The sequence below is a fragment of the Anolis sagrei genome, chromosome 4 (genome assembly GCF_037176765.1).
Source record: "Anolis sagrei isolate rAnoSag1 chromosome 4, rAnoSag1.mat, whole genome shotgun sequence".
Classification (NCBI taxonomy): domain Eukaryota; kingdom Metazoa; phylum Chordata; class Lepidosauria; order Squamata; family Dactyloidae; genus Anolis; species Anolis sagrei.
In genome coordinates, this window is record NC_090024.1 from 150229012 (window position 1) to 150255532 (window position 26521).

The 26521-nt window shown below is 39.9% G+C and overlaps 1 protein-coding gene across 1 annotated transcript in view; it reads right to left on the bottom strand.

Annotated features, from left to right (window-relative positions):
- BTBD8 (BTB domain containing 8) overlaps nucleotides 1-23620 on the bottom strand; it is a 67903-nt gene extending 44283 nt beyond the window's left edge. The window contains exons 1-2 of the mRNA XM_060773917.2: nucleotides 23394-23620; nucleotides 15993-16190 (exon numbers count right to left, since the gene is read on the bottom strand). Coding sequence (XP_060629900.2) covers nucleotides 15993-16190; nucleotides 23394-23593 — 398 coding nt within the window. The 5' untranslated portion in view covers nucleotides 23594-23620. The remainder of the gene's footprint in view (nucleotides 1-15992; nucleotides 16191-23393) is intronic.
- Nucleotides 23621-26521: the final 2901 nt, after the last annotated feature.

The following is a 26521-nucleotide window of genomic DNA, read 5'->3' on the forward strand; positions in this document are numbered from 1 at the left end:
CTCCATCTTAACCTTTGGGATAAACAAAGGTGTGGTAAAGGTTTCAAACATTAAATTTGAAAATGAAGAACACACAAACTGCAAGATCATATTTTCAGCACAGAAAAGGAAGCAGCCAATATCAGTGTCTAAAAGATTGAAGTTGAGCGTGCCCCCCCCCCAAATAAGGGGTAGTGACTTATAGTTCTGCAAAGGGCAAGGGCACCAGACTGCACAGTAGGGGTTAAGTCTTGGTCACATTGCCAAGGCACTAACAACAACAAGAACCCCACGAGACTTTTGGGGAACAGCTGGATCTTGGGACTTCTGCCCTTCACGAGAGTTGTAGTTTCCCAAGGACCAGCTTTGATTCCAGCATGGCAGAATTCCACCCAATGGCTCAGTGGGAAATCAAGAGACTTTCATTTTGGGCTTTAAGAGCTCTGCCTAATGTTTTGGACTCGCAAGGACATCTTTCCCGCTCATGAACTTCCCTCAAAATGAAGTATGGACTCATATTGCTTGAAAATAATTTCTTTATTAAATTTCTTTGGCAGGGTGGGATGGGGAAGGAGATATTTGATATGAATTTCTGTGGATTTCTGTATTCCCCCATGTATTTTCCTTATTCTTGACCTGACACCCAAACCTATCATATCACTCCTTCCCCCTCCCCTTGGGTAAATCAATCCAGAAAGCAGCCAGCTGTTGAAAGGGCAATCAGGGGCAACAAAAGAAACTCATATCCCAGAACTCTGGCGAGGACAATAAGACCTGGAATCCCTATGTGGCTCCAGGATTGAGGCCATCAGGCTGAGATCTCTTTCTGCAGACTTTTGGCCATTTCACAATAGGAGCAGATGCCCCTCAGGGGGCCGCCTTCCCATTTTGGTTACTTCATTCAAAACCAGACATTTCCCCAGCCTCCCCTTTTGTGCCTTATCTGATTGTGGCAGGAAGGCCAGGATGAAAGTAATCAAGGATCATCGCAACTCCGCTCAAGGACAATAGACTAGGCATCGCACCCATTGATTCATTTGCCTGCTCATTGTTTCTGTTTTCATTCCGCCTCCCTCCTCCTGATTTGTCAAGGCACTGAAGCAGGGAAAACTCTCCCATTGGCTCCTGTGCAGTGGAGGAGCTCTGTGATTGGCCCTGACACAGGGAGGGCGGCTGCGCCTCCTCCCAGCTGGAATACCATCAGCCAATCACCTGCAAGCCGGGCGGAGGGCAGAGGGCGGGGGTTTTGGAACTTTCAAACCTGGAAATTCCTATAAAAATACCTCTGATCTCTGTACAGGTATGCCTTGCATGTGAGCTATCACTGCATTGCATCCACTTCAGCTGAATCGCTCATTAAACCTCGATGCCTCTTCTTCGCTTTGGCAAGAGTCTCATTTCAATTTTTAATATTAATAAAATTGCTGGAATCAGGCTTCTCAGAAGGCTCGCCAAAGTAGCATTCCCTCTTTGGTGGAAACTAAGGGTCCTCTCCCCTTGGAGTCGACCCTCCAAAAGTTCCCATTGACTTCAAGATCGGTCAAATATAAACTTTAGGATTCAACGGGCACACTCAAGAACTATTTGTGGATCCTACCCTTTGGAAAACCAGAATCCCCATAACCTTTTGGAGAAAAATGGCATTCACAGCCATTTGAAAATCTTTTGTAAAAGTATGATCTTCCAGAGAAGAGCCAAAAACTCATTTGAATAAAATCTTCTCTTCAGTGGTACATTTGCAAGGCAATTTGGTTTTCAGTTATTAAGACTGATAACTTAGTTGGCTATGATCTTTTAGGAACAGAGATTATGCCAATGAACAATATATAGCAGTTCTTAGGAAGTATTTTCTTCAGTTGCCCAAAAATACATCTACTCTTCCATAAAAATCTTGTTTTTATATCATGCCATCAAGAGACAAAAATAAAGCAGACTTTGATAAAAGCAGCATACCTGGTTTACTCACAATGTATTCAGGTACATAACTTGTCAATTCAGTTTCAGATAGGTTTGAAGTAGTTTGTGCAGATAGCACAGGGCATCTTTCTTAGAATCAAACAGCAACATCTTTACATTTTGAGAGTCTAATGGAGCCTGTCCTCTAAAATGGAGTCTAAGCTCTGAGCAGTCTCAGATCTGATCACATGGTCTGCAGCCCCTCCCACAACTTCAAAAAATACAGAGTAAAGGGAAAGCTGAATAACAAAACATACATGTACAACACAGTAAGCAATAGAATCATATACAAACAGATTACTAATGGTGGCTTGAAGAAGGTTGCTATTTCCAACCCTATCAACTTCTCTCCTCACTCTCCTACCCTTTATGGGAGAAAAGATAGAGCAAAGCAGACTTAGATAGCATTTCAAGGTGCATGCTAGGCCACAGGGCTTTTCCACACTGCACAATTATAGTGCTATGATTCCACTATAAGTGCCATTGTTTCAGCCTATAGAAACCTGGTAATTTCAGGAGAAGCATTTAAAATTTTCAGCTAGAGTGTTCTCACACCTCACCTAACTGTAAATTCTAGGATCCATAGGATGGAAACATGGCAATTAAAGTGGATTCGTAGTGCTATACATGTGTAGTGTGGATAACCTCATAATTTCAAGACTGGGCAGGCTGCTTGAAGAGAAACAGATTCAACTAACAGCTTAAAATACTAGCTGACAGAGGAGCAGATCAATTCCTCCGTATGAGGAGGGGAAAGTCACTGTTCCTTAGTTTTAAGTCTGCAGACCAGTTCGTCTATCCTCTCTCTGGATTGAAGGGGCAATATTTCAAGGCCTTAATGAGCTGGGTAGGGCTTGCTGGCCAGATTAGTCCATGTATCAAGGACTTCCCGGTTCCAAGAGAAACAGAATTAACCTGGCACACTGTTTCCACTCTCTTCTGAAAACAGTCTCTTCCTGGCTTCTCTCAAACAAACAAAACAAACAAACAACAAGAAAAACTATCTGCTGGTTGTTTATACAATCTGGATAAAATGAATATTTCCAGAAATTAGTTTTTTTTAGAGAAGTGACAAATATGGTATGTACATAAAATCGATAGATCAAGTTTGAATGGTAATGGTTTCATATTTTACCATTCCAGTACGTACATTGAAAGAAAATATACCCATGATAAGGGTACACAGATACCAGGGTATATGTGCAACCAATTATATCATAGTAAAACTTAGAATAAACAATACTCTGGATAATGTTTACAAAAAACACTAATTATTTTTGTCCCTGTCCCCCCGCCCCCCCATAAAAAAATCCTAACAAACCTTTCATAGATATAATATGAAAAAGGAAGAAAAATGGCAAATAACCTTTGCTGTTCAATAATGTAATAGAAAACAAGATTCTGTATCTTTGTTTTATATTCAAACAAAATTGATTCTTTTTGGGGAAGGCTTGAAGAAAACAATTTCCTAGAAAGATCTGCTTGATGATATGCATGAATTTATGGAGTGTTAAAAGAGTTCTCTTTTAAGGCATAAACACTCGTGTCTAAATCTGTTCTGAAAATGACCTCCAGACAGACATTCTAAATTGTACTCGGCAATCAGATGAAACTTGTCTGTGTTTATTAGTCAATTCATAATAAATTCCTGAAAAATAGAAACTCAGTTGAGATACCTGCCTGGAAGCTACAACACTCTGTTATCAGAGAAGTCATCTCAATTAAGGTTGAAAAAATTATTCTTCCCTCTGGGAGATCATGCTGACTTGACTGCTAAAATTTTCACAATTAGTTATAGGGGTCATAGACGCTCAAATGCCACAACAAATAAGGAATAACTTTGGCCAACACAAGAAAGGAGAACACTAATTTCCAAAGATAAAAGTCAGTTGTAAACACTCTGTGGCATATTGTCAACGTTCAGTCACACTTTTGCAAGACCAAGAAACTGATCCCAAGTTTTGAAGCCAGGAGAAAGTTGAATTTGTATAAGCAGAGGTCACCGTGGCAATTCACAGACTCGGCTAACTGCCTAAGAGATTCCAAGTTTATCCTTTATTTCTTTCGATACACAAATGGCTACTACTTCTTCCTACAGAGAAAAGTTCTGTATTTGGAGAAAAGGGAAAATATTGTTAAAATTTACCCTAACAGATGTGCTTTCCCCACATTATCGACAAAACTTTAGATGAAAATAAGGGGGGGGGGGGAATATTCCTTAGCTCTTCTATAGAGTCTCAAGTTGTGTCTATGAAAAACTGAGTAATAGAATCAGTAGACACACACACAATCAGTAGATTCTGAGGGGAAAAACTGAAAATCTTAATCTTCCTGGTGGAAGATACTGAATGACATACATAGAATTGAAGCACTACTTTAGGGAACTACACTTTTTAGAATCTCATAGCTGGGAATTGTAATCCTAAATATAACCTTCCTATGAGTGCAAGGAGCACAGCTGCCACTATTTCCATAAAATCTTAAGAAAGGGCTTCCTGTGTAGCTATGAAATTGTAGGATTTGGGGAGAGGTTCCGGATCTAGAGGAAGGTTGCCCTCCTCAATGCACATTTTATTTACAGTATTTATTTACAGTATTTATATCCCACCCTTCTCATCCTGAAGGGGACTCAGGGTGGCTTACACACATACGGCAAACATTCAAGGACAGACAACACAAACAGAGGTAAAAGCCGTTTTCCCCATCTTACTTCAGGCGTCATGGAGGATGTGATCGAAACTGGCCATGGGAGGTGAGAATGGGGTGCTGTCGCTCTATCTTCCATGCCGAGGAGCTTTCCTCTGATCAATGTCCTTTTAACGGCGCATTTATTTCCTCCCTGTTAAAAGCGGCACCTATTTTATCTACTTGCATTTCTGCTTTCAACCTGCTAGGGAGCAGGTGAGCTGGAGCTAACAACGGATGCTCATCCCCAACTCGGACTCAAACTGCCAACCTTCCGATCAGCAGGATATTTCTGCAGCACAGCAGTTTAGCCTGCTGCGCTAAGTCTGGCCCATTTAAGTTTCTAGACACAAATGACGATTTTCCTGGGGAATAGGGGTGGAGAAGGGGGCATCACAAAGTATCTACTGACTTCCTGTTTAGTTTGTAAGCTTCTACTAAAGGCCTCTGGTTGACCATTACAGGAAAGCCTTTGCTCTGATCTAGCAATAGCCTACCTATGGATCTTGGAATATACGTAAGAAGGTAGTGCTTTGTATTCTTTTGACTATATATTATATATCTTATTTTCTCTGAGCCGGGTATGTGTCTTTTTGTGTCCATTTGTACATTGCTAACTATATCACAATAATGTAATGTTATGTGCACATATTCCTGTAAAGCTTGGTGACAAATGTCCAATTAGAAATTTGTAAAATACAGCATATAAGATACAGCTATGATTACTACAGGACTGAACAAACTAATAATTTCCAGCCATTCTGAACCTGCTGGTGAGAGGAAACTGGCATGTCTTCATACAAAAAAGAGGACAGCTGGTAAGAAGAAATATAACCAAATTAAAAAGAGAAAGAACCTGAGAAAGGGCGATTACTCCTGCTCTATCTGTATCCTGCATTCGCCTGCAACTCTAAGCTTTTGTGTCTCAAGGAAGTGGAGTGTCCTCTCTTTGTAAATTTTAATTTATGATAATTGATTCTGTTAATAAATATTTGATATGTAGGCAGCTCTTCATTTTAACCAAGAATCCTGCAGTATTCCCTTCTGTATGACTTATCTGCAGGAGGCAGCATGAGTCAAGTACACTATAAGCAAGCAATGTGCCGAGTTGTTGTAGAAAGGACCCTATGGCATCTTCACATTCTTAAATGAGGTGACCCTTGACCAAACCAAGCAATGCAGGAACCCTTTATAGTTTTTCAAAAAGATTTACATCCCTGTGCAACTAAGCCCTGACCTGTAGGTTTAAGTTCACAAGTCGACCTTAAATGTAAGCTTGAAAGGGGCACTCACTGAGTACTTAGATAGGGAAAAGTCTCTTTTCCAAAAGGAACTTATTTAAGTCAGTGGCTAGCAGTGGTTCTCAACCTTCCTAATGCCGCAACCCCTTAGTACAGGTCCTCATGTTGTGGTGACCCCCAACCATAACGTTATTTTTGTTGCTACTTCACAACTGTAATTTTGCTACTGTTATAGTTCACTTAAAATCAAAGAGTCTTCTGAACTCCCACCAATGATGGAATTGAATCAAACTTGGCACACAGAATTCCCATGACCAAGAGAAAATACTGGGAAGGTCTGGTGGACATTGGCCTTGAGTTTTAGGAGTTGTAGTTCACCTACATCCAGAGAATACTGTGGAGTCAAGCAATGATGGATCTGGATCAAACTTGGCACAAATACTCAATATGCCCAAATGTGAACACTTGTAGAGTTTGGAGAAAACAGACCTTGCCATTTGGGAATTGTAATTCTTGGGATTTATAGTTCACCCACAATGAAATAGCATTCTGAACCCCACCGATAGAATTGGACCAAACTTTCCACACAGAACCCCCACGACCAACAGAAAATACTATGTTTTCTGATGGTTTTTGGCGACCCCTCTGACACACCCTCGCAACCCCCACAGGAGTCCCGACCCCCAGGTTGAGAAACACTGGGCTAGAGTGTGGGACTGACAGATCTGAGTATTATTATTCTGAAATACCATTATAATCCATGCTTAATCATGAGATCTCAGACCAGTGTGTATATAAAATTTAAACAGATGAAAACATGAAAACAATATACTATTTAAAATAAATATAGCACTCACAAAATAACAAGTTAAAACAGGTTAAAACTGCTTAAAACCACGTCCTGTCGGCCCTTGGTATTGGCTGGGGTTTGTGCTGTTTAAATCAGTTTAGGCTAAAGTCACATTATAGATAATGGTGTAAGAAAAAGGTGCTCCTTATATAACGGCAAAATCAAGGTTTGTTTTGGCTTTTAGAAATTAAAAAAATTACAAGCCGTGGATGCATTATTGGTGCATGACCGAATGTGTAGATCAGGAGTATCCAACCTTTTGGCTTCCCTGAGCCACGCTGGAAGAAAATGAATTCTCATGGGCCACATACTAACACTTATGATAACTGATGAACCCCAATTTGTGCATAATTTTTGTGGTATCTGCCATCACAGATAAGCAAAGGGAAGTCCTCTCATAACCATTCTAATTATGTGCCGCTCTGTTCAGAAGGTCTTTTAAAATTGTCAAGCAGATGTTCTGGATTATTTGCAATTATAATGTGAATTATAGATAACACGCCGGTATTTGCAGACATAACATACTCTGCTTCTTCCATTCCATTCCACTGTCCTCTACAAAGTTAGCACTCGAGAACCATGAAATCGGGTGACAAAAAAAAATCTTAGTGTTTTAAATTTTGTGTTGGGCCGCATTCATGGACCTTCCATAGACAAGCTTGTTGTTAATGATTTACTCTGTGGATACAGAGGGACAACTGTACATGCGCATTCAGAAACATTCAAGTAGGTCACAAAGACTTCAATATGAAATCCTGTTTTAGCTTGGTGGCACAGTGAAGCCAATGCTGACACCAACTGGGCCTCCAAGGGCAGGACGTTCTCCACTCAGTCATGAAGTCCACTAGGAGACACTGGGCCAGTCACTGAATTGATAGCCGCCATCTCACCAAGGTCAACAGACACAAGACAGTAATAGGATTTCACTCTTGGATGTGAGTAACTTGTCAGCTGATGAAATAGTGTAACACACAGGGGTCCTTTCACATTACAGAACTATAGCATAATTATTCCACTTTAATTTTGGTTACATCACAAGGGGACACTAAATGATAGTCTGGTGAGGCACTAGATATTTTTGAATGATAATTTTATATATGTCCTCCATTCTAAACTAGCACCCCAGGATCACATAAGATATTGCCATGGAAATAAAATTGAATCCCAGTGCTATAAGAAAAGAAATAAATAAAATGTTAGAAGAGGCTGTTGTCAGTGAGAAGTATCTGAGATAGGTACTCAGGCTCTCATTGAGTGCAGGTCACAGTGGTAGGAGCAGCAAGTGGCTGGAGTCAGCACTACAGAAATAAATAACAGTGTGATTTGTTTAAATATCTTGAGGAGATATTCAGTTGTTTTCTCATACCTGGGAGTTTAGAAAGGGGATTAGTTTTTATATGAATAGCCTAAGGAAAATCAAAGATATAAGATAACGGGAAGCTTGAGTAACCTCTTTTGACTAAGGTGTCAAGAGCTGGAATTACATTTACTTCACTGAGCATTTTAAGAATGAGGGAGAAAGAAACAGAACAAGATAACTGTTTTCAAAGGGAACTAAATTAGGAATCTGGAAAGCAAAGCTTTAAATGCAATTTTTTAAAATGGGGCATAGACATGAGATAGCAGACTACCAAAAAGTAGATTAAAAAACATAATAGGAATATCACCTCCGGTAGCTGCTAAAACTAATATAAAATCCTAATTTCTTGCATAAGCTTTTGTTTCATTACACAAGCTACAGATAGAGATAAGAAAATTCAATTATTATTGTATTGTAAATGTTCAAAGTTACCAAAGTAAACATCATGACTAAAAACAGCTCCCAGAAAATACTGGTTAAGCAGCATAAATTTAGACTTCATAGCCTTATTGTCAGTAAACATTTATGTTAATGCATTTATTATTTATTGCTTTACTATACAGCCCAACAGGCAAAACACTGTGGGAAGTTCATGCAATAATAGTTAGCACCATAAAAGATACACACATTTTATAAAACACTACGAAATCAGAAGTATATTCAAGCAGCCTGAGAAAGCCAATAGCAAAGGAAAATAGCAGCACAAGGATGTAAATAGAGACATTTACAATCTCATTGATACCACTTGAACTGCCTTGGCTTAATGCTTTTGAATTTTGGGATTTGAAGTTTTATATGGCACCAGTGCTCTGGCAGAGAAGGCTAAAGACCCTGTAAAACTGCAAGGCTCAAAATTCCATAGAACTGAGCCTGGCAGTTCAAGTAATGACAAACTACCATTCATGTCACTGGCATTTACCCTGTTTCACCAAACGTAAGACAGGGTCTTATATTCCTTTTTGCTCCAAAATATGTGTTAGGGCTTATGTATACCTTTTTTTTTCATGTCAGAAGCGACTTGAGAAACTGCAAGTCGCTTCTGGTGTGAGAGAATTGGTTATCTGCAAGGGGGCACCTGTATGTTTTGATGTTTTACAATCCTTCTGGGAGGCTTCTCTCATGTCCCTGCATGGGGAGCTGGAGCTGAAAGAGGGAGCTCATCCGCACTCTCCCCAGATTCGAACCTCTGACCTGTCGATCATCAGTCCTGCCAGCACATTGTCTGGACATTCGTTAAATTGACTTTTTAAATAGTGAACTGTAACTAGGGCTTATTTTTGAAGTAGGGTTTATATTTCCAGCAACCTCAAAAATCCTGAAAAAAATCATGCTAGGGAGGTCGTATTTTCAGGGAAACAGGGTAGCTATATTTATCGTTATGGAGGTGTGGCTTCAAGTGGAAGTGTACTGTGACACATTTCCAATGCTGCCTCCTGCTCTGCTGTGAGCATTGAAGTAATGGCAAATGGAGTGGGAAGGGAATATGGATTGTGCCACAGATCAATAGATCAACACATCAGTTCAGGTTCAGAAACAGGAAAGTCAAGAATAGTTAATAATTAAACTAATTTGCTCTAGAACAGTGGTTCTCAACCTATGGATCCCCAGATGTTTTGGCTTTCAACTCCCAGAAATCCCAACAGCTGGTAAACTGGCTAGGATTTCTGGGAGTTGTAGGCCAACATACCTGGGGACTCAGAGGTTGAGAACCACTGCTTTAGAAGACAACACAACTAAACAGAGGCCAGGATGCTTGGGTTAGTTAGATCATGAGATAATGTGACACACTGGAAAAGATGACGATGTTCAACAAAGTTGAAGACTGACTCAGTCAAAAAGCCGTTCCCAGAGTTTGCAAGACCTGCAAACGTCATGATCTCTTGGAAAATCACTGTAATTAACACAAATTTAACAACTCATAACTACAACAAAAACTAAACCAGTACCATCTCCCTGATCAGAAACATGGATGAGGCACAAAGTTAAAACATTCGAAACTGCTTATCCAATTGAGACAGCTGGCAAATACCCTAAAATTTACTTGCAATCCAGCAGATAATAATAATAATAATAATAATAATAATAATAATAATCTTTATTTATACCCCGCTACCATCTCCCCAAGGGACTCGGTGCGGCTTACATTGAGGCTGAGCTCACAACACATCAATAATAAAACAATAGCAACAAACAAAAACAAAAACAGTTAAAATACATCTCATAGACAAAAATAAGATAAAATAAAGCAATACAAGTAACACAACAAGCATTTAAAACCTAAGGGTGGGCCAAATGTAAAATTTAAAAAATAATACTGGGCATGAGCAAGGTAGGATATAACTTGGATGGAAATTTTTCGGAGGGGATAGGGCGTGCAAATCAATCAATCCTAAACTGATAAGGAGTCAAGTCCATAAGAGATTCCTTTTAGGGATATCAATTTTTTTGTATATTTTTGGATGCTAGATTTGCATGAGTATTATACAAATTTCCTAAAAATCTTTTTGCACACATTAATTGTAAAATATAAAAACGCATATTTACACACAAAACTATAGCTCTAATTTAGACACTCATCCTCATCCTGAAACATAAAAATGCCACTATGCTGTACTCCTAAAGCCTCCTTTATTAATCCAATTAATTTGATGATTCAGTTGCTAATTGGAATTGACAAAAAAAAATCGTTGTTTTTGAAGCTGTGGGCACAGAAAGATCCAGCATTTCTCTTTTTCAGTGGGTGGCGTGACAATGAAATTCACTATCGAATTTCTACAGTCCTGCTAGCAACAATAAAGGTTGATGGATAAAAAGACAGGGAAATTTTAGGAAAAGAGGGAAGAAAAAAGAGCAAGGCAGTTGAAATGAAAATGAAAATTCATCATCCTCATATTATAGTCACTAATGACAGTCATCCAATTCCACGCTGTGGCCTCTGATCTATAAAGCTAATATGACTTCTGTACTGTATATAAATAAGCTTTGACCAGGAAAAGAAAACCGCTAGTAATCAAAAACTGTGTAATTCCCAGGGGATCTCCTGGAACAGGGTTTCTACTTTTATAACGTAGTCAAATTAACATAACCTCTTCCCCACAGGCCTGAAACTCGCATTTAATTAAGCAAAAAGTCATTCACTCTTGCATTACAAAAAGAACTCTACCATGCAATTCCTGATATATGACAGGCTTTCAGTGGTGATGGCGTTTAGCCCTTGCGAGACAACCTGTCAACATGACTCTTTCTTTTTTGAGCTGATCCAGCTTTTCACACATTTTCTGGAGAAAATGACTTCTAGGCCACATGTGCAAAAAAACAACTAGCTCATTCGCTGGGGAGGATCAATACTCCTGAAGGGATGGCTGAAGAATCCTGAAAAATAGTCAAGTCAACCGAGAAAGAAAGAGAAAAGGCTCTGCCTCCATCCCTTCCATGGTGTTGCATGCCTTCAAGCCAGTTCTGATGTATGGCAACCCTAAGGGGTTTTCTTAGCAACATTTCTTCAGAGGAAGTTTGCCATTGCTTTGTTTTTCGGCTGAGAGTGTAACTTGCTCAAGGCCACTCAGGGGCAAGCAGGGATTTGAACCTTGGTGTCCTAGAGTCCTTCAACAAATCAATATGAACATCTTTTCAAAATTCAAAGCACCACAACACACTAGCTCCTATCTCCCCATATCTATAAAAATGCATTCATTACAAAGCTTGAAAATGCTGTTTTTTTATTTCACCTTCCAAAATACCCCACCAAAGATTGGAGGATTTGACTTCATAGTCCCAAAAGCTTGTTTGAAAGGCCTGGAATATTGAAGCCCTCTTTTGCTTGCCCACAACAGGCTAATAGGTTGGCTGCCAGATTACTGACTGGAGCTAGTTACAAGGTACATCCCAAGCCCCTGCTGAAGCAGCTCCACAAGTTTCTGGGCTCAATTCAAGGTGAAGGTTATTACCTATAAAGCCCTATATGCTTCGGGTCCAACCTATCTTTGTGACTGCATCTCTTTCTACGAACCGGCGTGGGCTCTGAGATCGAGAGGGGAGGGTCTTCTCTCTGTTCCACCACCATCTCAAGTGCGGTCGGTGGAAACGAGAGAGAGGGGCTTCTTGGTGGTGGCCCCCCTGGCTCTGGAATACACTCCCAAAAGAGATTAGATTAGTCCCCACCTGTTGCACTCCAGAACAGAAACGATACCCTTTGACTTTAAAACACACCACACATTGAGTGAAAAACCAATCCTTTTTATTGAAGCTGAGTAAAATAGCCAGTAGAAAGAAATGCTTGTAAAAATAGGAAAATTTCAAAATGTAAAAGATCAGTAAAATACAGTAATTCAAAGCAATGTCCACAAAATATATAAAAACAATCCAAGGCAGTATTTTCCCAGACAGGAATCAACAGGTTGCAAAGATAATCCAGAAGGTGCTAGACCACAGCAAAATGCTAAAAATTTCTATAACAACAAGACCCCTTGAACAGGATTTCCAAGGCGAATGAACATGATTTCCAAACGATGCCTGATCTAACAGGCTTTCCCTTGAAGCAAACCTTATATCCCAAAGCCCAAAAATTGGTTTTGTTTTCCCCCACTCTTGCCTTTTATCTGACAAAGCCTTTCGGAGCAACATAAACATTGAGTTTGTTGTTGATCCTGGCTGAACTCTAGTCGCCTATTTTTCAACTCCCTTTCTGGCTGCTCATTAAAATTTCCAGGTGTCAGATTGTTTTCCAAACTCAAATCTTGAGAGCTCACAGAAAGAGAGAGCAAACCATCATCCTGAAGCCCATCAGGAACATTCTCATGAGAAACTGCCCTTTGCACTGGAACCTCTCTGTCATTGTCTGCATGGAAATTATTGACCAAACCATCTCTATCTTGCACCTCAGCCTCAGCACCATCATTTCCCTCATTATGTCCCACATCAAGAGCATCATGAAACACAAACACAAGCTGATTCCCAACACCACCCTTCAATCCTTCCATTCCAACCTGAAAACATGGTAGTTCAAAACAGGCTTTTCACCTCAAGTAGGCTGAATGGTCCCATATGAAGTTGTCACTTGGCACTTTGTGAATTAATGGCAGCTAGTTTTATCTACTGTTATTTTTTTAAATTGTATTATTTTAATTTTATGCTATATGTGTTGACAGGGGTTGTTGTTATAATTTTATATAACTTGTTTTATACTTATGCTCTGGTTCAACCTGTTGTATGTTATATATGTACCCTGGGGTGCCTTTGCAAGTCGCCTCGAGTCCCTTCAGGGAGATGGTAATTGGATATAAATAAAGTTTTTTTATTTTTATTATAATTATTATTTTCTCCAAGTTTGTCACTTTTGTGAGTATGTTTTTCCAGCTTTGCAAGGAGCACTAGCTTGATTCTGGAAAAAGCTTGCCAGCTTTGAACCCTTGTAACATGTTATGTGGCAGGGTCACCAAGGGAGCTGCAGTGGCCTCTTCTGGTGAAATGGTCCTCTGTATGTCTCCAGTGTTCCAGCAACCTGCCACATTACCAGGCTTTCCATAAAGGAGTTGTGACCATAGGAGAGAAACAAGGAGCATATTTAGAAATAAATTTCAGATAGATTAAATGTTCTCTTGAAGGAGATCCTGCCACTTCTCCAATGGAACTATTTTTCCTATTATTTTTCACTGATGTGGACCAAAATATTTTTTTTTTGGAGGGGGACCAATTAAAAATAGTTATTTACAAAATTCACAACCAAGTATCTTCCTTCATTTTGGAAAATGCATTAAGTACTTGAAGTGTCTTAATGGGCAGCCTGAACACTCTATTTAGAAGATGTAGATCCGTTGCTAAGCCTTAGGGAAAATGAAATTGTTCTTTCTAAACCGCATTTTGTGAATAAACTAGTTATTATGTTGCTTGCTTTACAATAACCGAAAGCAAATAAAACAGGGACAACATGAAATACTGGATACAGAGAACTGGTAAACCAATATATTTTGTAATTCACAGCCATTAATCTCATCTGGATACATTATTCACACATTTAGCCATTGAGTTCTGCAGGGCTTCCTTTCTGGCAATCAGCTATAGGCATATTTTTCTTTAAATTACTTCACTAATACAGCACTTTTCAATTACACAGTTCTGTTTACAGCATTTGTTTACTTTATGGCTCAGTGTCATACTTTGAATTTTTAAATTTATTTTTACTGTTTTGAATCTTTTTTTTTCTTTTTAGATCTTGTTCTTATTTTGCACTTAACAACTGTTAGTGTGAAGATGTTTCCTAAACTTTATATGCACATATGGGGGGAAAATGCTGTGATTTGCCTTTAATCAATGTTTACTTTATGGAGTTAATCTGGAACCTAATTTTCCATATCTATCAATATTGCAGCATTAATTGTACATAATAAATATATCCCTTGGTTGATATATCCCTGGATGAAAAACAAACAATCTATGACCTCAGTTGTAGACATACAGAAACATTGGAAAACAAGCTATATTGACTTACTCCAAGTTATTTATTGTTCAGGTTAATGAAGATAACACTGAAGATCTATATAAAAATATTATTGAAGAAATATGTTTTCACTACTTGTTGGCATCAAAAAGATGATCCTCTGCTCCCCTTTTCCTTAGTCCAGGCCTGCACAACTTGTGGCCCTCCAAGTGTTTTAGACTTCAGCTCCCATAATTCCAGACCATTGGACAAGCTAGCTAGGACTTGTGGGAGTTAGAGTCACAAACGCCTGGCACGTTACAGGTTGTGCAGGCCTGTAGTCCCATCTGATAAAAAAACCTGTGAAATAATATTTTAACATATGGTTATCCATGAAAACTTAAACAGTCAGCCCTTCATGTTCACTGGGACAGAAGCACAGGACTCCTGTGAAAGTGAAATACCTTAAATGAAGAAATTGCTAATTTCTTTTACCTGAGAGAACATCTCTTGAGGAATTTCTAGGTCTTCCAGCATGACTCTGTAGTCAACTTCTGCTGGAAGCTAACCAGAGAATCTCACTGGAGGGCTTAGAAATTCCTAGAGAGCGGTTCCCTCTAGTAATCTCTAGGTCCTCCAGTATGACTTCTTTTTAAAAAGTAACACCCAGGGAAATATGTAATCTGTTAATTGAAATACATGTCTAGATACAGTGATACCTCAACTTACGAGTGACCCAACTTCAGAGTTTTTGAGATAGGAGTCGTTGTTTTATACTTATGCTCTGTTTTTTGCTTTTTTGCTTTAAGATATGAGCGCAGATCCGAGTTACGAGCTAGTATTCCTTTTTGTGGCCTTGTCCCCCTCCACCATATCTCCTCCCACAAGTACCTTTCAAATCCGCCTGCTACTCTTTTTTAACTCCACCTCCTCATGATGACGGACACTTGGGGGCAGGATGGGGAGAGCACACATGGCCAAGAGGGGGGCAAGAGCATGTGTGCGAAGTGGTGGTGGCACAAGCATCACCTTCATCAACCGCTGATGAGGAGGAGAAGGGAGGAAGTGTGGTAGGAAGACTGAAGACAAAAAGGTGGAAAGTGGTAATAGCATTTCAATTCATTTCAATGAGGAAAATTGACTTGACATACGAGCAAATTGAGTTGCGAGCTCGGTCACAGAACAAATTGAACTCATATGTCAAGGTATTATTGTCTATATTAGCATTAATATATCGGGGAACCATTTTTGACAGACTTTGTAATCAAGTCCCTATGTTAAATCTTGGACAAAAATGTTATATTATAAGATGGGGCGGGGGGGGGGGGATCTCTGCTGTTCCAAAGTTTTCTTCTGCAGCCATGGGTCAGGCCCATCTCTTGAGAACAGTTCCAAAAACCACTTGATGGCCTACTATCAAAGGAAACAGGATCTAACAAGTTCTTTAACTGCCCCAATATCTTAAAAGTAATTTTAAAGAGAAAAATTAGTAAAGTACACACTTACTGGAGGAAAGCTTTAAATTCAAAGGCGTTCAAATTCTCAAGATCAAAAACTTCGCTGCTGCTTGCATTATTTAACCCTCTTCCAGCAACATGCCAAAAAAAGTCAGGGACTCTTGCTAAAAGCACTGCCTTGTGAGCTCTGAGCAGAGTCTTGTTGACGCAGAAAGTGATGTCCGCATGGATTTCCTCTTTCAGAAGCCTGAAACACGAGAAAAACAGTTTCACAGTTGGGCTAAATGGCATGAGGATTATAACATGTTAGCATTTTAACCAAGTGAGTTTGAGAGTCTCCATTAGAAAAGAAAGAGAACTAGGACATTAATAATACAACAAGGAATTTTAGCAAAAGCAACAGTCATCAGACAGTTCAGAAAAAAATGGGCTCAATCATGTTTCTGGGCAAAAAAGGAGATTTCTTTAGGGTCTTAGCCAAGAAGTTAATGCATATTTCACAGTTGTTAACATTGTTAGTGACAAATACTCTTCTCTTGTACTTTCTTGTACTTTCCCTTATTTTTCTTTCCCTTATTTTTATTGGGGTGACACTAAGAATTCCTTTTTAGAAATTGTCAGGTTGTTTCTGTATTCATTCATTGTTTATCTTTCTTTATGTATTCCCTCACTAATTAAATCTCAGATTTGTTTAAGTAACTTTCTTGGGAAACATGACTTATTATCTTATGAGCACTACAGAATCATCTGTTTTAGTGGTTTGCAGCCTGTGGTCCATGGAACACCAGTGGTTCCCAAGAACAAAAATATGGTTCGTGGCCTCACTGTTACCTCGAAACCACGGGGCAACAAGAGTGACTGGTCTCATGAAACTCTCTTATAATGTTGAGGCAACGGGGATGTCAGGAGAGAACAAGCTGACTACCCACAAAAGATTACTACTATCACATCAGCTCTATATTATTAAATATGGTTTTATGTAGGCAAGCAGATGGTGACTACTGGATGGCATATGTTCTGTATCAGAAACTAGAGCTGACGTGGTCTATCCAATGCAATTATCTGAATGAGCACTCCAAATAACTAAAAATCGAATCCAAAGTTGACCAAAAACTGATTTGTAACCCTTTTGGTACTGACATTGGAGAGTGGTCCCTGGTCAAGTGGTACTTGGTTAAAAAAAAAAGATTGGGAACCACAGATCTATTGCATTACTTCATATTATATCTATTGATGAAGTTGTTTTTGATGTCACTAAAATTGTTATGATATATATATATATACATATATATATACATACACACACACACACATATATACACACACAGACACACACACATATACAGCGAAATTCTGAATTGAAAAAGAAAAGACAACAGAAGGAGTAAGAGATTCTGGGTGAAATATAAAAGCAAGAGGAGGAATTAATAAGAACCCCAGACAGTATAAAGATTTTAACAGAACAATTATCCATTGAGATTACTATGCAGATGGAGAAAAAGATGAGATATGGAAAGCAAAAACACTTTTAATTAGCAAATTAACTAGGTTGATGGTTAGCTTATAAATTGAGAAAAGACTGAGATAATAAATTAATTCTGAAGATTGAGATAGAAAGATGACTGCAGATAATGAGAAGATAACAAAGTATTTTGCAAGTTTTACTCATCTTTATAGCGAAACGGGTCTTATTGATCTCATGCACAGTACAGCACCATCAATTTCACTACCTACTATTCTATGTACTGATGAAATTGTTTTTAAACTGTCAGAAACAATAAAAGGACAGCCCTGTTTCTCAGGCATTTCTGATAAATGACAATTAAGTTCTGCAAGTAAAAAAAAATCCATTGCTTTTAAAAAGAAATCTCACACACTGGTTGAAATATATTGGTGACATACACAGGAATAGCCTCCTGTAAAAGTAATATAGGTAACTTCTCAGTGAAAAACACAAAGAAATGCAGGAGGCTCTCAGGCCCTTTCTACACTGCCATACAATCCAGATTATCAAAGCAGATAATCCACATTATCTGTTTTGAACTGGACTATATAAGTCTACACTGCCATATAATCCAGTTCAAAGTAGTTGTGAGTTTTCCAGGCTTTATGGCCATGTTCCAGAAGCATTCTCCTGATGTTTCACCTGCATCTATGGCAGGCATCCAGGGTGGACATTCCACAGACATATAAACCCCACTTGCCCACTTTCCAATAGATCTCACAACCTCTGAGGATGCAGATGCAGGTGAAATGTCAGGAGATATTGCTTCTGGGACATGGCCATACAGCCCGGAAAACTCACAACAACCCATTGATTTCAGCCATGAAAGCCTTCGACAATACAATTCAAAGTAGATAATCTGGATTTTATATAACAGTATAGAAGGGGCCTCAAATAACTGACACACATGAGGACTGGTAGAAGCTGAATAAATGATGTTTCTGGTTTCTTGAGAGTTACCATGAAAAATAGGTCTAACTAATGCTATAACTGATGCTATTTCATACCATAAACTCTGTACTGACTTAGTATCCATATTAAAATATAGTAATTAAAGCCAAATAAAGACAAACATAACTTGATGGAACACAGTTTTACTGTATTATAAAAACAGCTTTGCAAGTGCATTATTATTTTCTTTTCTTTTCTTTTTTTTTTTTTGCTGGTTGCTTGAGTTCCAGTTAACTGAGAGTCTACTGTGTTCAGAATGTTTTTGCACAACCACATCCCACACACAGCCTCTGCTTGTGGCACTGGAATGTGCTTTCCCACGGCCAATGAATGGCCAGACACTCCTAGGTGCCATCCAGTTGCAGTTTTGCCATTGGGGAAAGAACGAAGAAACACTGCCTTTCTGGGTGATGGCTCTTCTTTTCTCCTGGCAACCAAACTGCAGCTAGGTGGTGGGACACAGTGGTACCACAATTAAATAACTGCAGTCATTCTTTCACATTTGCAATTTTGAATTTTTGACAATTTATTCTGGAAAACTAAGAGATTCCTAAGGAGGTGTTCTGTTGGCTAAAAAAAACAATAGCTATTTCCTTATTGGTTGTTGTAGGTTTTTTCGGGCTATATGGCCATGTTCTAGAGGCATTCTCTCCTGACGTTTCGCCTGCATCTATGGCAAGCATCCTCAGAGGTAGTGAGGTCATGAAAAGCCTTTGATTCCGGTCATGAAAGCCTTTGACAATACATATTTCCTTATTTATGAATTTTCACTTTCATGCGGGGTCCTGTGTCCCTAAATCCAGCAAATGTGGAGGGTTGGCTGTAGCGTGGTTTTTAAAATAACCCCATCTATAAAAGTCATTCAGGAAAGTTCAAGTGCTGTAGAACATGGCCGCCCAGTGCAAGGTCCAATATTGATTATTACAGTATGTTCTCCATATCCACAAGACTGGAACCCTTGGTTTCACTTATACACATCAAAAAGTATGTTCTCTCTAGATATTTTCTAATTCCTTCAGCATAATTCTATGCTTTGAGTTGCACTGGAGGACCTAGAAATGCTAGAAAGAAGTTCTCTCTAGACATTTTCTAGATCTTCCAGCACTGTTTTATGATTAATTTCATAGGGCTCACAACTATCCACGGTTTCACATTTCCATGCTAAATCCTGCAGTGTCTCCGCCACAGATATGGGGATTGTACTGTATTTATCACAATTCTAACTTCATTGGTTATTAGTTTACATATAAACTCAAACCAACATATTGGTTTTCACTTTTATAGTACCCTCTCTTGGGAAGACAGGCAGACAAATGTCAGTGTGCTGGAAGAAGCAAAAACCGCCAGCATTGAAGTAATTCTCCTATGCCATCAACTCCCCTGGATTGGCCATGTTGTTCAAATGCCTGCTCACCATCTCCCCAAGCGGTTACTATACTCCCAACTCAAGAACAGGAAACGTAACATTGGTGGACAGGAAAAGAGATTTAAAGATGGGCTTAAAGCCAACCTTTAAAACTGTGGCATATATACCAAGATCAGCATTTGCAAGGACAGCTAAACATGCTGGACTTGTATGAATGTCTGTATTTACCTTTGAATCCTGATGTCCAGATTTTACCAGTGGTCTGGAGTGTGTTGGTTAAAGCTGCAGTTACCACTGCATGCATCTATGGAGATGTTAGGTCTGGGCATCATGGCTCATTTCTAACTAAGATATGTGTCACCATGGCTAGGCAGAACATATTCAAGCATGACATACAACACCTTGTGCAAATTATGCAACATGCCTTGAAAAGCGTTTGGAAACGTCTGTTGGTCGATTGCTGGGACAAAACTAAAGATCAGGATTTAATAAAAGGAGCACATGGTTCCCTTTTAATAACTGGTTCATGGAGTAACAATATGTTTCTAGGCACAGCTCAAAGTCCTGACCTGGAGAGTCCTATATTACTCAGAGTAGACTGTGATAGTCACCTTTCATATTTGGAAAATTAGTACTGTAAGATCTTTCTTTTCCTTGGGCACAATTAATGGGAAAATGAAGATTATACAGTACTCATTTTTCTCATAAATTCTGCCCAGGCTTTTGAACTTTGAAGATCTTTGGATGAGGCTTCTTCCTCTGCCCAACCACTATTAGAGTTATATACAAGGGATTTTTGAGTGGCAGGTCCAAGACTTTGAATGTTGCCAAGTAAAGTCCAACTAGGAACATCTTCTGCTACTTGGCAGAGACATTTTTCTTCAGACTAGCATTTGCATTTAAATCTCATATGGTGAATTTTCTTTTTTAAAAAACCCCTCATAATTTAAATGGATTTTACATTTAGCCACCTTTAGTAACATTTTAGTAGTAGATTCAAATACACAGTCCCCAAGTTACAAATATCCAACTTACATACAAGTCATAGTTAAAAACAGGGGTAACACAACAGGAAGTGAGAGAATTGCTATTTACTAAGCAACTTGGAGGTCCAGAAGTTACTTTTTTCCAAGCACCAATAAATAGTCAACAGAGATTTCTGAGATGCTCTCAGAAGATCATTTCCTAGTAGCCAACCCCCATTGAAAAAGCATTATCTAACACCATCCTGGGACACTACAAAGCAATCCCCATAACAAAGGAAGGTGCTCCAATAGCAGCTATGGAGGTATTAGCTAATTGCTTGTTTCCTTCCCTCTTGTTGCAATCCTTGTTGGTGATCAAACTTTATATTATGATCATCTCTGGGTGCTTCAGAAGGGTTGAATTATAATGTAAATGCAGCAATATGAAACCCATTCAATGAGAGACAACTATCAGTGGATACTTAATAGTTCACATGAGCATTTGTTGGGAGTTTACAATATTACAAACTCCAGTTTTACAAAAGATGCCAACAATCTACTGCATTTAAACATAATAACACCTTATCTCTATCTCATCAATCATAGTTGCCGCCCTTCTCCCTGTAAGATCTACCTACTCATAAACAAAATCAAAGCTTACCAAAATGTATACTTACTTTCTACCAAAAGTCAATAAAGAATTAGTATTCTTTAAAAAAAAGTTAAACCACACTATTAATTTTGACAAATTGCACACTTAGTGCCTTTTAAAAGAGATTGACCTAGAGAGTTGCTCAATTACGCTGGCTGATAAAGATCAGCCAGCGTAATTGATGTGATTTCTGTGCTTTCAATTTTAACAATTACTAATCCTTTATTGACTTTTAGTAGAAAATATGTATACATTTTAGAAAGTTATGTATTTTTTTAAAAAAAATCTGTTCCTAGTTTGAAAGTATCATTTCCTGTTTAGTTGTGCAATACTTACTTAGGTTAAACCACTGAGCTGCTGAACTTGCTCACCAAAAGGTCAGCGGTTCAAATCCGGGGAGCGGGATGAGCTCCCACTGTTAGCCCTAGCTTCTGCAAACCTAGCAGTTCGAAAATATGCAAAGGTGAGTAGATCAATAGGTACCGCTTTGGCAGGAAAGTAATGGTGCTCCATGCAGTCATGGAGGCCACATGATCTTGGGGTTGCCTACGGACAACGCCAGCTCTTTGGCTTAGAAATGGAGATGAGCACCACATGAGCTATGTTCCAGAAGCATTGCCTCCTGACGTTTCACCCGTATCTATGGCAGGCCTCCTCAGAGGTTGTGAGGTCTGTTGGAAACTAGGCAAGTGAGGTTTATATCACCTATCCACACAGACCTATACCCCAGAATATCAAGACAGAAAATCCCACAATATCTGCTTTGAACTGGGTTATCTGAGTCCATACTCAGATAATGTGAGATTTTCTGCCTTTATATTCTGGGATATAGGGTTGTGTGGAAGGACCCTATGCCTGTGGAATGTCCAGGGTGGGAGAAAGAACTCTTGACTCCTAGAGGCAAGAGTGAATGTTGCAATTGACTATCTTAATTTGCACTGAATGGTCTTGCAGCTTCAAAGCTTGGCTGCTTCCTTCCTGAGGGAATCCATATTATTTTTAAATACAGTGGGTCGTCGATATATTTTGGGGTTTGTCTCCAGGACCCCCCCCCCCCCTTGGATACTGAAATCTGTGGATGCTCAAGTCCATAGATAATGACATAGTAAAATGCTGACCCTTATATAAAATGGCCGAATCAAACTTTGCTTTCTGTAATTAATGTATTTTCAAGCTACCAATGGCTGAATCCATGGATGCAGAAGCCATGGATAAGTATATATTTAAAGGAGTGCCCAGTGGCTCAGTGGGTTAAACCGCTGAGCTGCTAAACTTGTTGACCGAAAGGTCTCAGGTTCGAATCCAGGGAGCAGCATGAGCTTCTGCTGTCAGCCCCAGCTTCTGCCAACCTAGCAGTTCGAAAACATGCAAATGTGAGTAGATCAATAGGTACCGCTCCGGCAGGAAAGTAACGGCGCTCCATGGAGTCATGCCAGCCACATGACCTTGGAGGAATCTATGGACAATGCCAGCTCTTCGGCTTAGAAATGGAGATGAGCACCACCCCCCAGAGTTGGACATGACTGGACTTAATGTGAGGGGACAACCTTACCTTTTTAAGTAACAGTGAAAAGAACAGGAGAAGTCACTTTTATCCTTTTCTGTTCTGTTTTTGTATTATATGTTGGCCATGTTCTATTTTACACCTTTTGAAAAACTGTCAAATATAATGTGAGATGCAAAAAACAAGAGAGCCACAGGTGGACTTTGCAGTGAACACACCTGGCATGTTGCAAAGCCTTGACGCTGAGCTTGAAGTTGTCCCTTTGTGCTTCCTGGGGTGCGTCCACGCTGTAGAATTAATGCAGTTTGATCCCACTTGAATGCTCTGGGATCCTGGGAGTTGTAGTTTGGCAAGATCTTTCGCCTACTCTGCCAAGTCCATGCACGTGTCTCACTAACCAACCAACTCCAGGATTCCCTAGCATTGAACCATGGCAGTCAAAGTGGTACCAAACTGCGTTAACCCTCCAGTGTGGATGTACGCCGGCTCTCCTGCCTGGTGCTCTTACCTGTCCATGTCCCGCCTCAGTTGCTCGGCCACCATCTCCTTCAGCCTCTGCTTCTCCGAGGCTCCCCTTTCGCCGCCTTTCCTCCCCCCTTCTCCCCGATTCCCTGCAGGGCCTTTGGGGGCCCCTTTTCCCGCACAGCGCGCCATGGAGCCAGAACCAACCCGGCAAGGCAGCACCTTTGAACTCCCGTCTGTGGACATGGTTTGATATTGCCCGACGGTCCCTTAGCGTCGCCGCTCAAGCCCAGCCTTTGTCGGATCCGCCAACGCCTTCTCGCCTTTCTACGCCGGCAAAGGCAGGGACCGTCTTAAAAGTATTATCTCACCAAGGGACGTTGGTTCTATGGCGGAAGCCTCTTCTGTTTGGGTAATGCCCACCTATCCGTTCTTCTCCTTGCGCCTCTGTAAGCAGTCGACCAATCAGAGTAGAGCGAACCTCCAAGTCCCGCCTTCATCTTGTTTACTAGTCCAGCGCTCACATGGGAGGACTGATCGCTCATTAAGGGGAGGAAAGCTGTGTGTCTTGTGATCCAGGAGACGCACCACAAGGCACGCTCGCCTTTGGGCTGCAACTGTGTAGAATTAATGCAGATTAAACTGCCATAGCTCACTACTATCCAGGGATGTGTAGTTTAGTGAAGCACCAGCACTCTTGAACATGAGTGAAAGACCTTGCAAAACTACACCTCCCAGGATTCCATAGCATTGAGCCAAGGCAGTGTCCAAATGAAATAATTCTGCATTGGTGTCCAAATGAAATAATTCTGCAGTGTGGAAGCCTTTAAATTTCCAACTACATTCTCCATCAAAAGGTATGGAAGCAACTGTGTTTCCCAAATTGGTACCTGTTTGTCACTATTTCTTACTTGATGTACATCTCCAGTGCATAATAGCATGCCATCGCTTCCACTCCCTCATTGAGTCAGAGTTGGAAGAGACCCCAACTGCCATTCAGTCCAACCTCCTTCCATGCAGGAAAACACAAAACACTCTCAACAGATGGCCATCCACCTCTGCTTGAAAACCTCCAGAGAAGGAGACTCCACTACACCCCGAGGCAGCATATTATAGACTGCCGAACACCTCTTGCCTTCTTCTTAAATGATCCCCCCTAGCTCAAGGATGATTGTCCTCCAAGTGCGGTATCCTGGCGGTGGGTACGTAGGTGGCTGCGGAACCCTATTCTTGACCCACATGTTCTCCCGCAATGAGGGCATCCGTTTCCAGATGGAAGGCGGTCCCGGTCAGAGTTGGCTTGGCACTCCTTCCTCTTAGCAAGTTTTTCTTTTTCGCCCTCCATTCGTGCCTCTTCAAATTCTACAGCACTGCTGGTCACAGCTGACCCCCAGCTGGAGTGCTCAAGGGCCAGGGCTTCCCAGTTCTCGGTGTGTATGGCAGGTTTTTTTTAATGAATTTTTATTAGAAGTACCAACGAAACACATCAACACACATCAACAACATTGAACACAGTAGATGAAATTGTAGATAAAATAATTAAAAGAGAAAGAAAGAGAAAAAAAAGAAAAAAGGGGAAAAAAGTAACCAGCATAAACAATCCCTACACACCAACATAAATACAGTAAATATTATTCCTGTTACTTCCAGACCACCTAATGTGGTAGTGCTTATTTCTTTGCACTGAATTCCTTTCCACCTGTATATATCCCTGCACATATAACTTATGTTTGGCCCAACGGACTTCTTTATTCTATTTTTATAAATATTTGTAGTTGCTTTTTTTTTAAGAAGTTAATAAAATTGTTCCAATTTATTTTGTTTGAGGTAGTTCTGTTTTGAGCAATGTTTTGGGTCAATAGATCCATATTCATATCTAAGGCTTTCTCAATCCACCCATTCATTGTAGCTGTTTCTTTTGCTTTCCAGAAGCGAGCTATACTTATTCTTGCTGCTGTAGCAAGGTAAAAGAAAATCTTATCACTATTTCTATCTATTTGGAAATCTATAATTCCCAATAAAAATATTCAGGTCTGAAGTGATGATAAAGTGGCCGAAGGCAGTGGGCCACACGATTAGTTTGAAAAAATGGGAGGAAATATGGACAAAGAAACTTAAACATGCATATGCTGTAGCGATCAAAGAAAACTGGTTTAAGAGCTTTTATATGTGGTACCTAACCCCAGAAAACTTAGCCAAATATAGCAAAGGAAAGATTAGTAATAAATGTTGGAAATGCAGGGAAAACACTGGCACTTTTGTGCACATATGGTGGGAATGTAAGATTATTAAGAATTTTTGCTATGAAATATACAAAAAGATTTTAAAAATTCTACAACTAAAATTTGAATTCAGACTTGTATGCCACAGTTTTTAAGGTTGGCTTTGAGCCCATCTGTAAAGGTCTTTTCCTGTCCTCCAACGTTCCGTTTTCTGTTCTTGAGTTCAGAGTAGAGTAACTGATTTGAGAGATGGTGATCGGGCATTTGGACAACGTGGCTGGTCCAGCGGAGTTGATGGCGGAGGACCATCGCTACAATGCTGGTGGTCTTTGCTTCTTCCAGCATGCTGACATTTATCCGCCTGTCTTCCCAAGAGATTTACAGGATTTTTCGGAGGCAACTCTGATGGAATCGTTCTAGGAGTTGAATGTGATGTCTGTAGATAGTGCATGTTTCGCAGGCATATAGCAGGGTTGGGAGGACAATAGCCTTATAAACAAGCACCTTAGTATCTCTACGAATGTCCCCGTCCTCAAACACTCTGTGCTTCATTCAGAAAAATGCTGCACTCACAGAGCTCAGGCGGTGTTGTATTTCAGTGTCAATGTTGACTTTTTTGGAGAGGTGGCTAACAAGGTAGTGGAAGTGATCAACACTTTCTAATGTCACACCATTAAGCTGTATTTCTGGCATTGGAGAGGAATTGGCTGGTGACTGCCGGAAGAGCACTTTGGTTTTCTTGATGTTCAATGACAGGCCGCATTCTCCTATGCTTCTGCGAAGGTGTTTAGAGTGGCATGTAGGTCTTCTTCTGAATGCAAACAGATGATGTTGTCAACGCTGTCTGTGTGCACAGCTCTTACCATCAGGAAGTCCTTTCTAATGTTTAAGTGGAATCTTTTCCTGCAATTTGAATCAATTGCTCTGTGTCTTAGTCTCCAGGGCAGCTGAA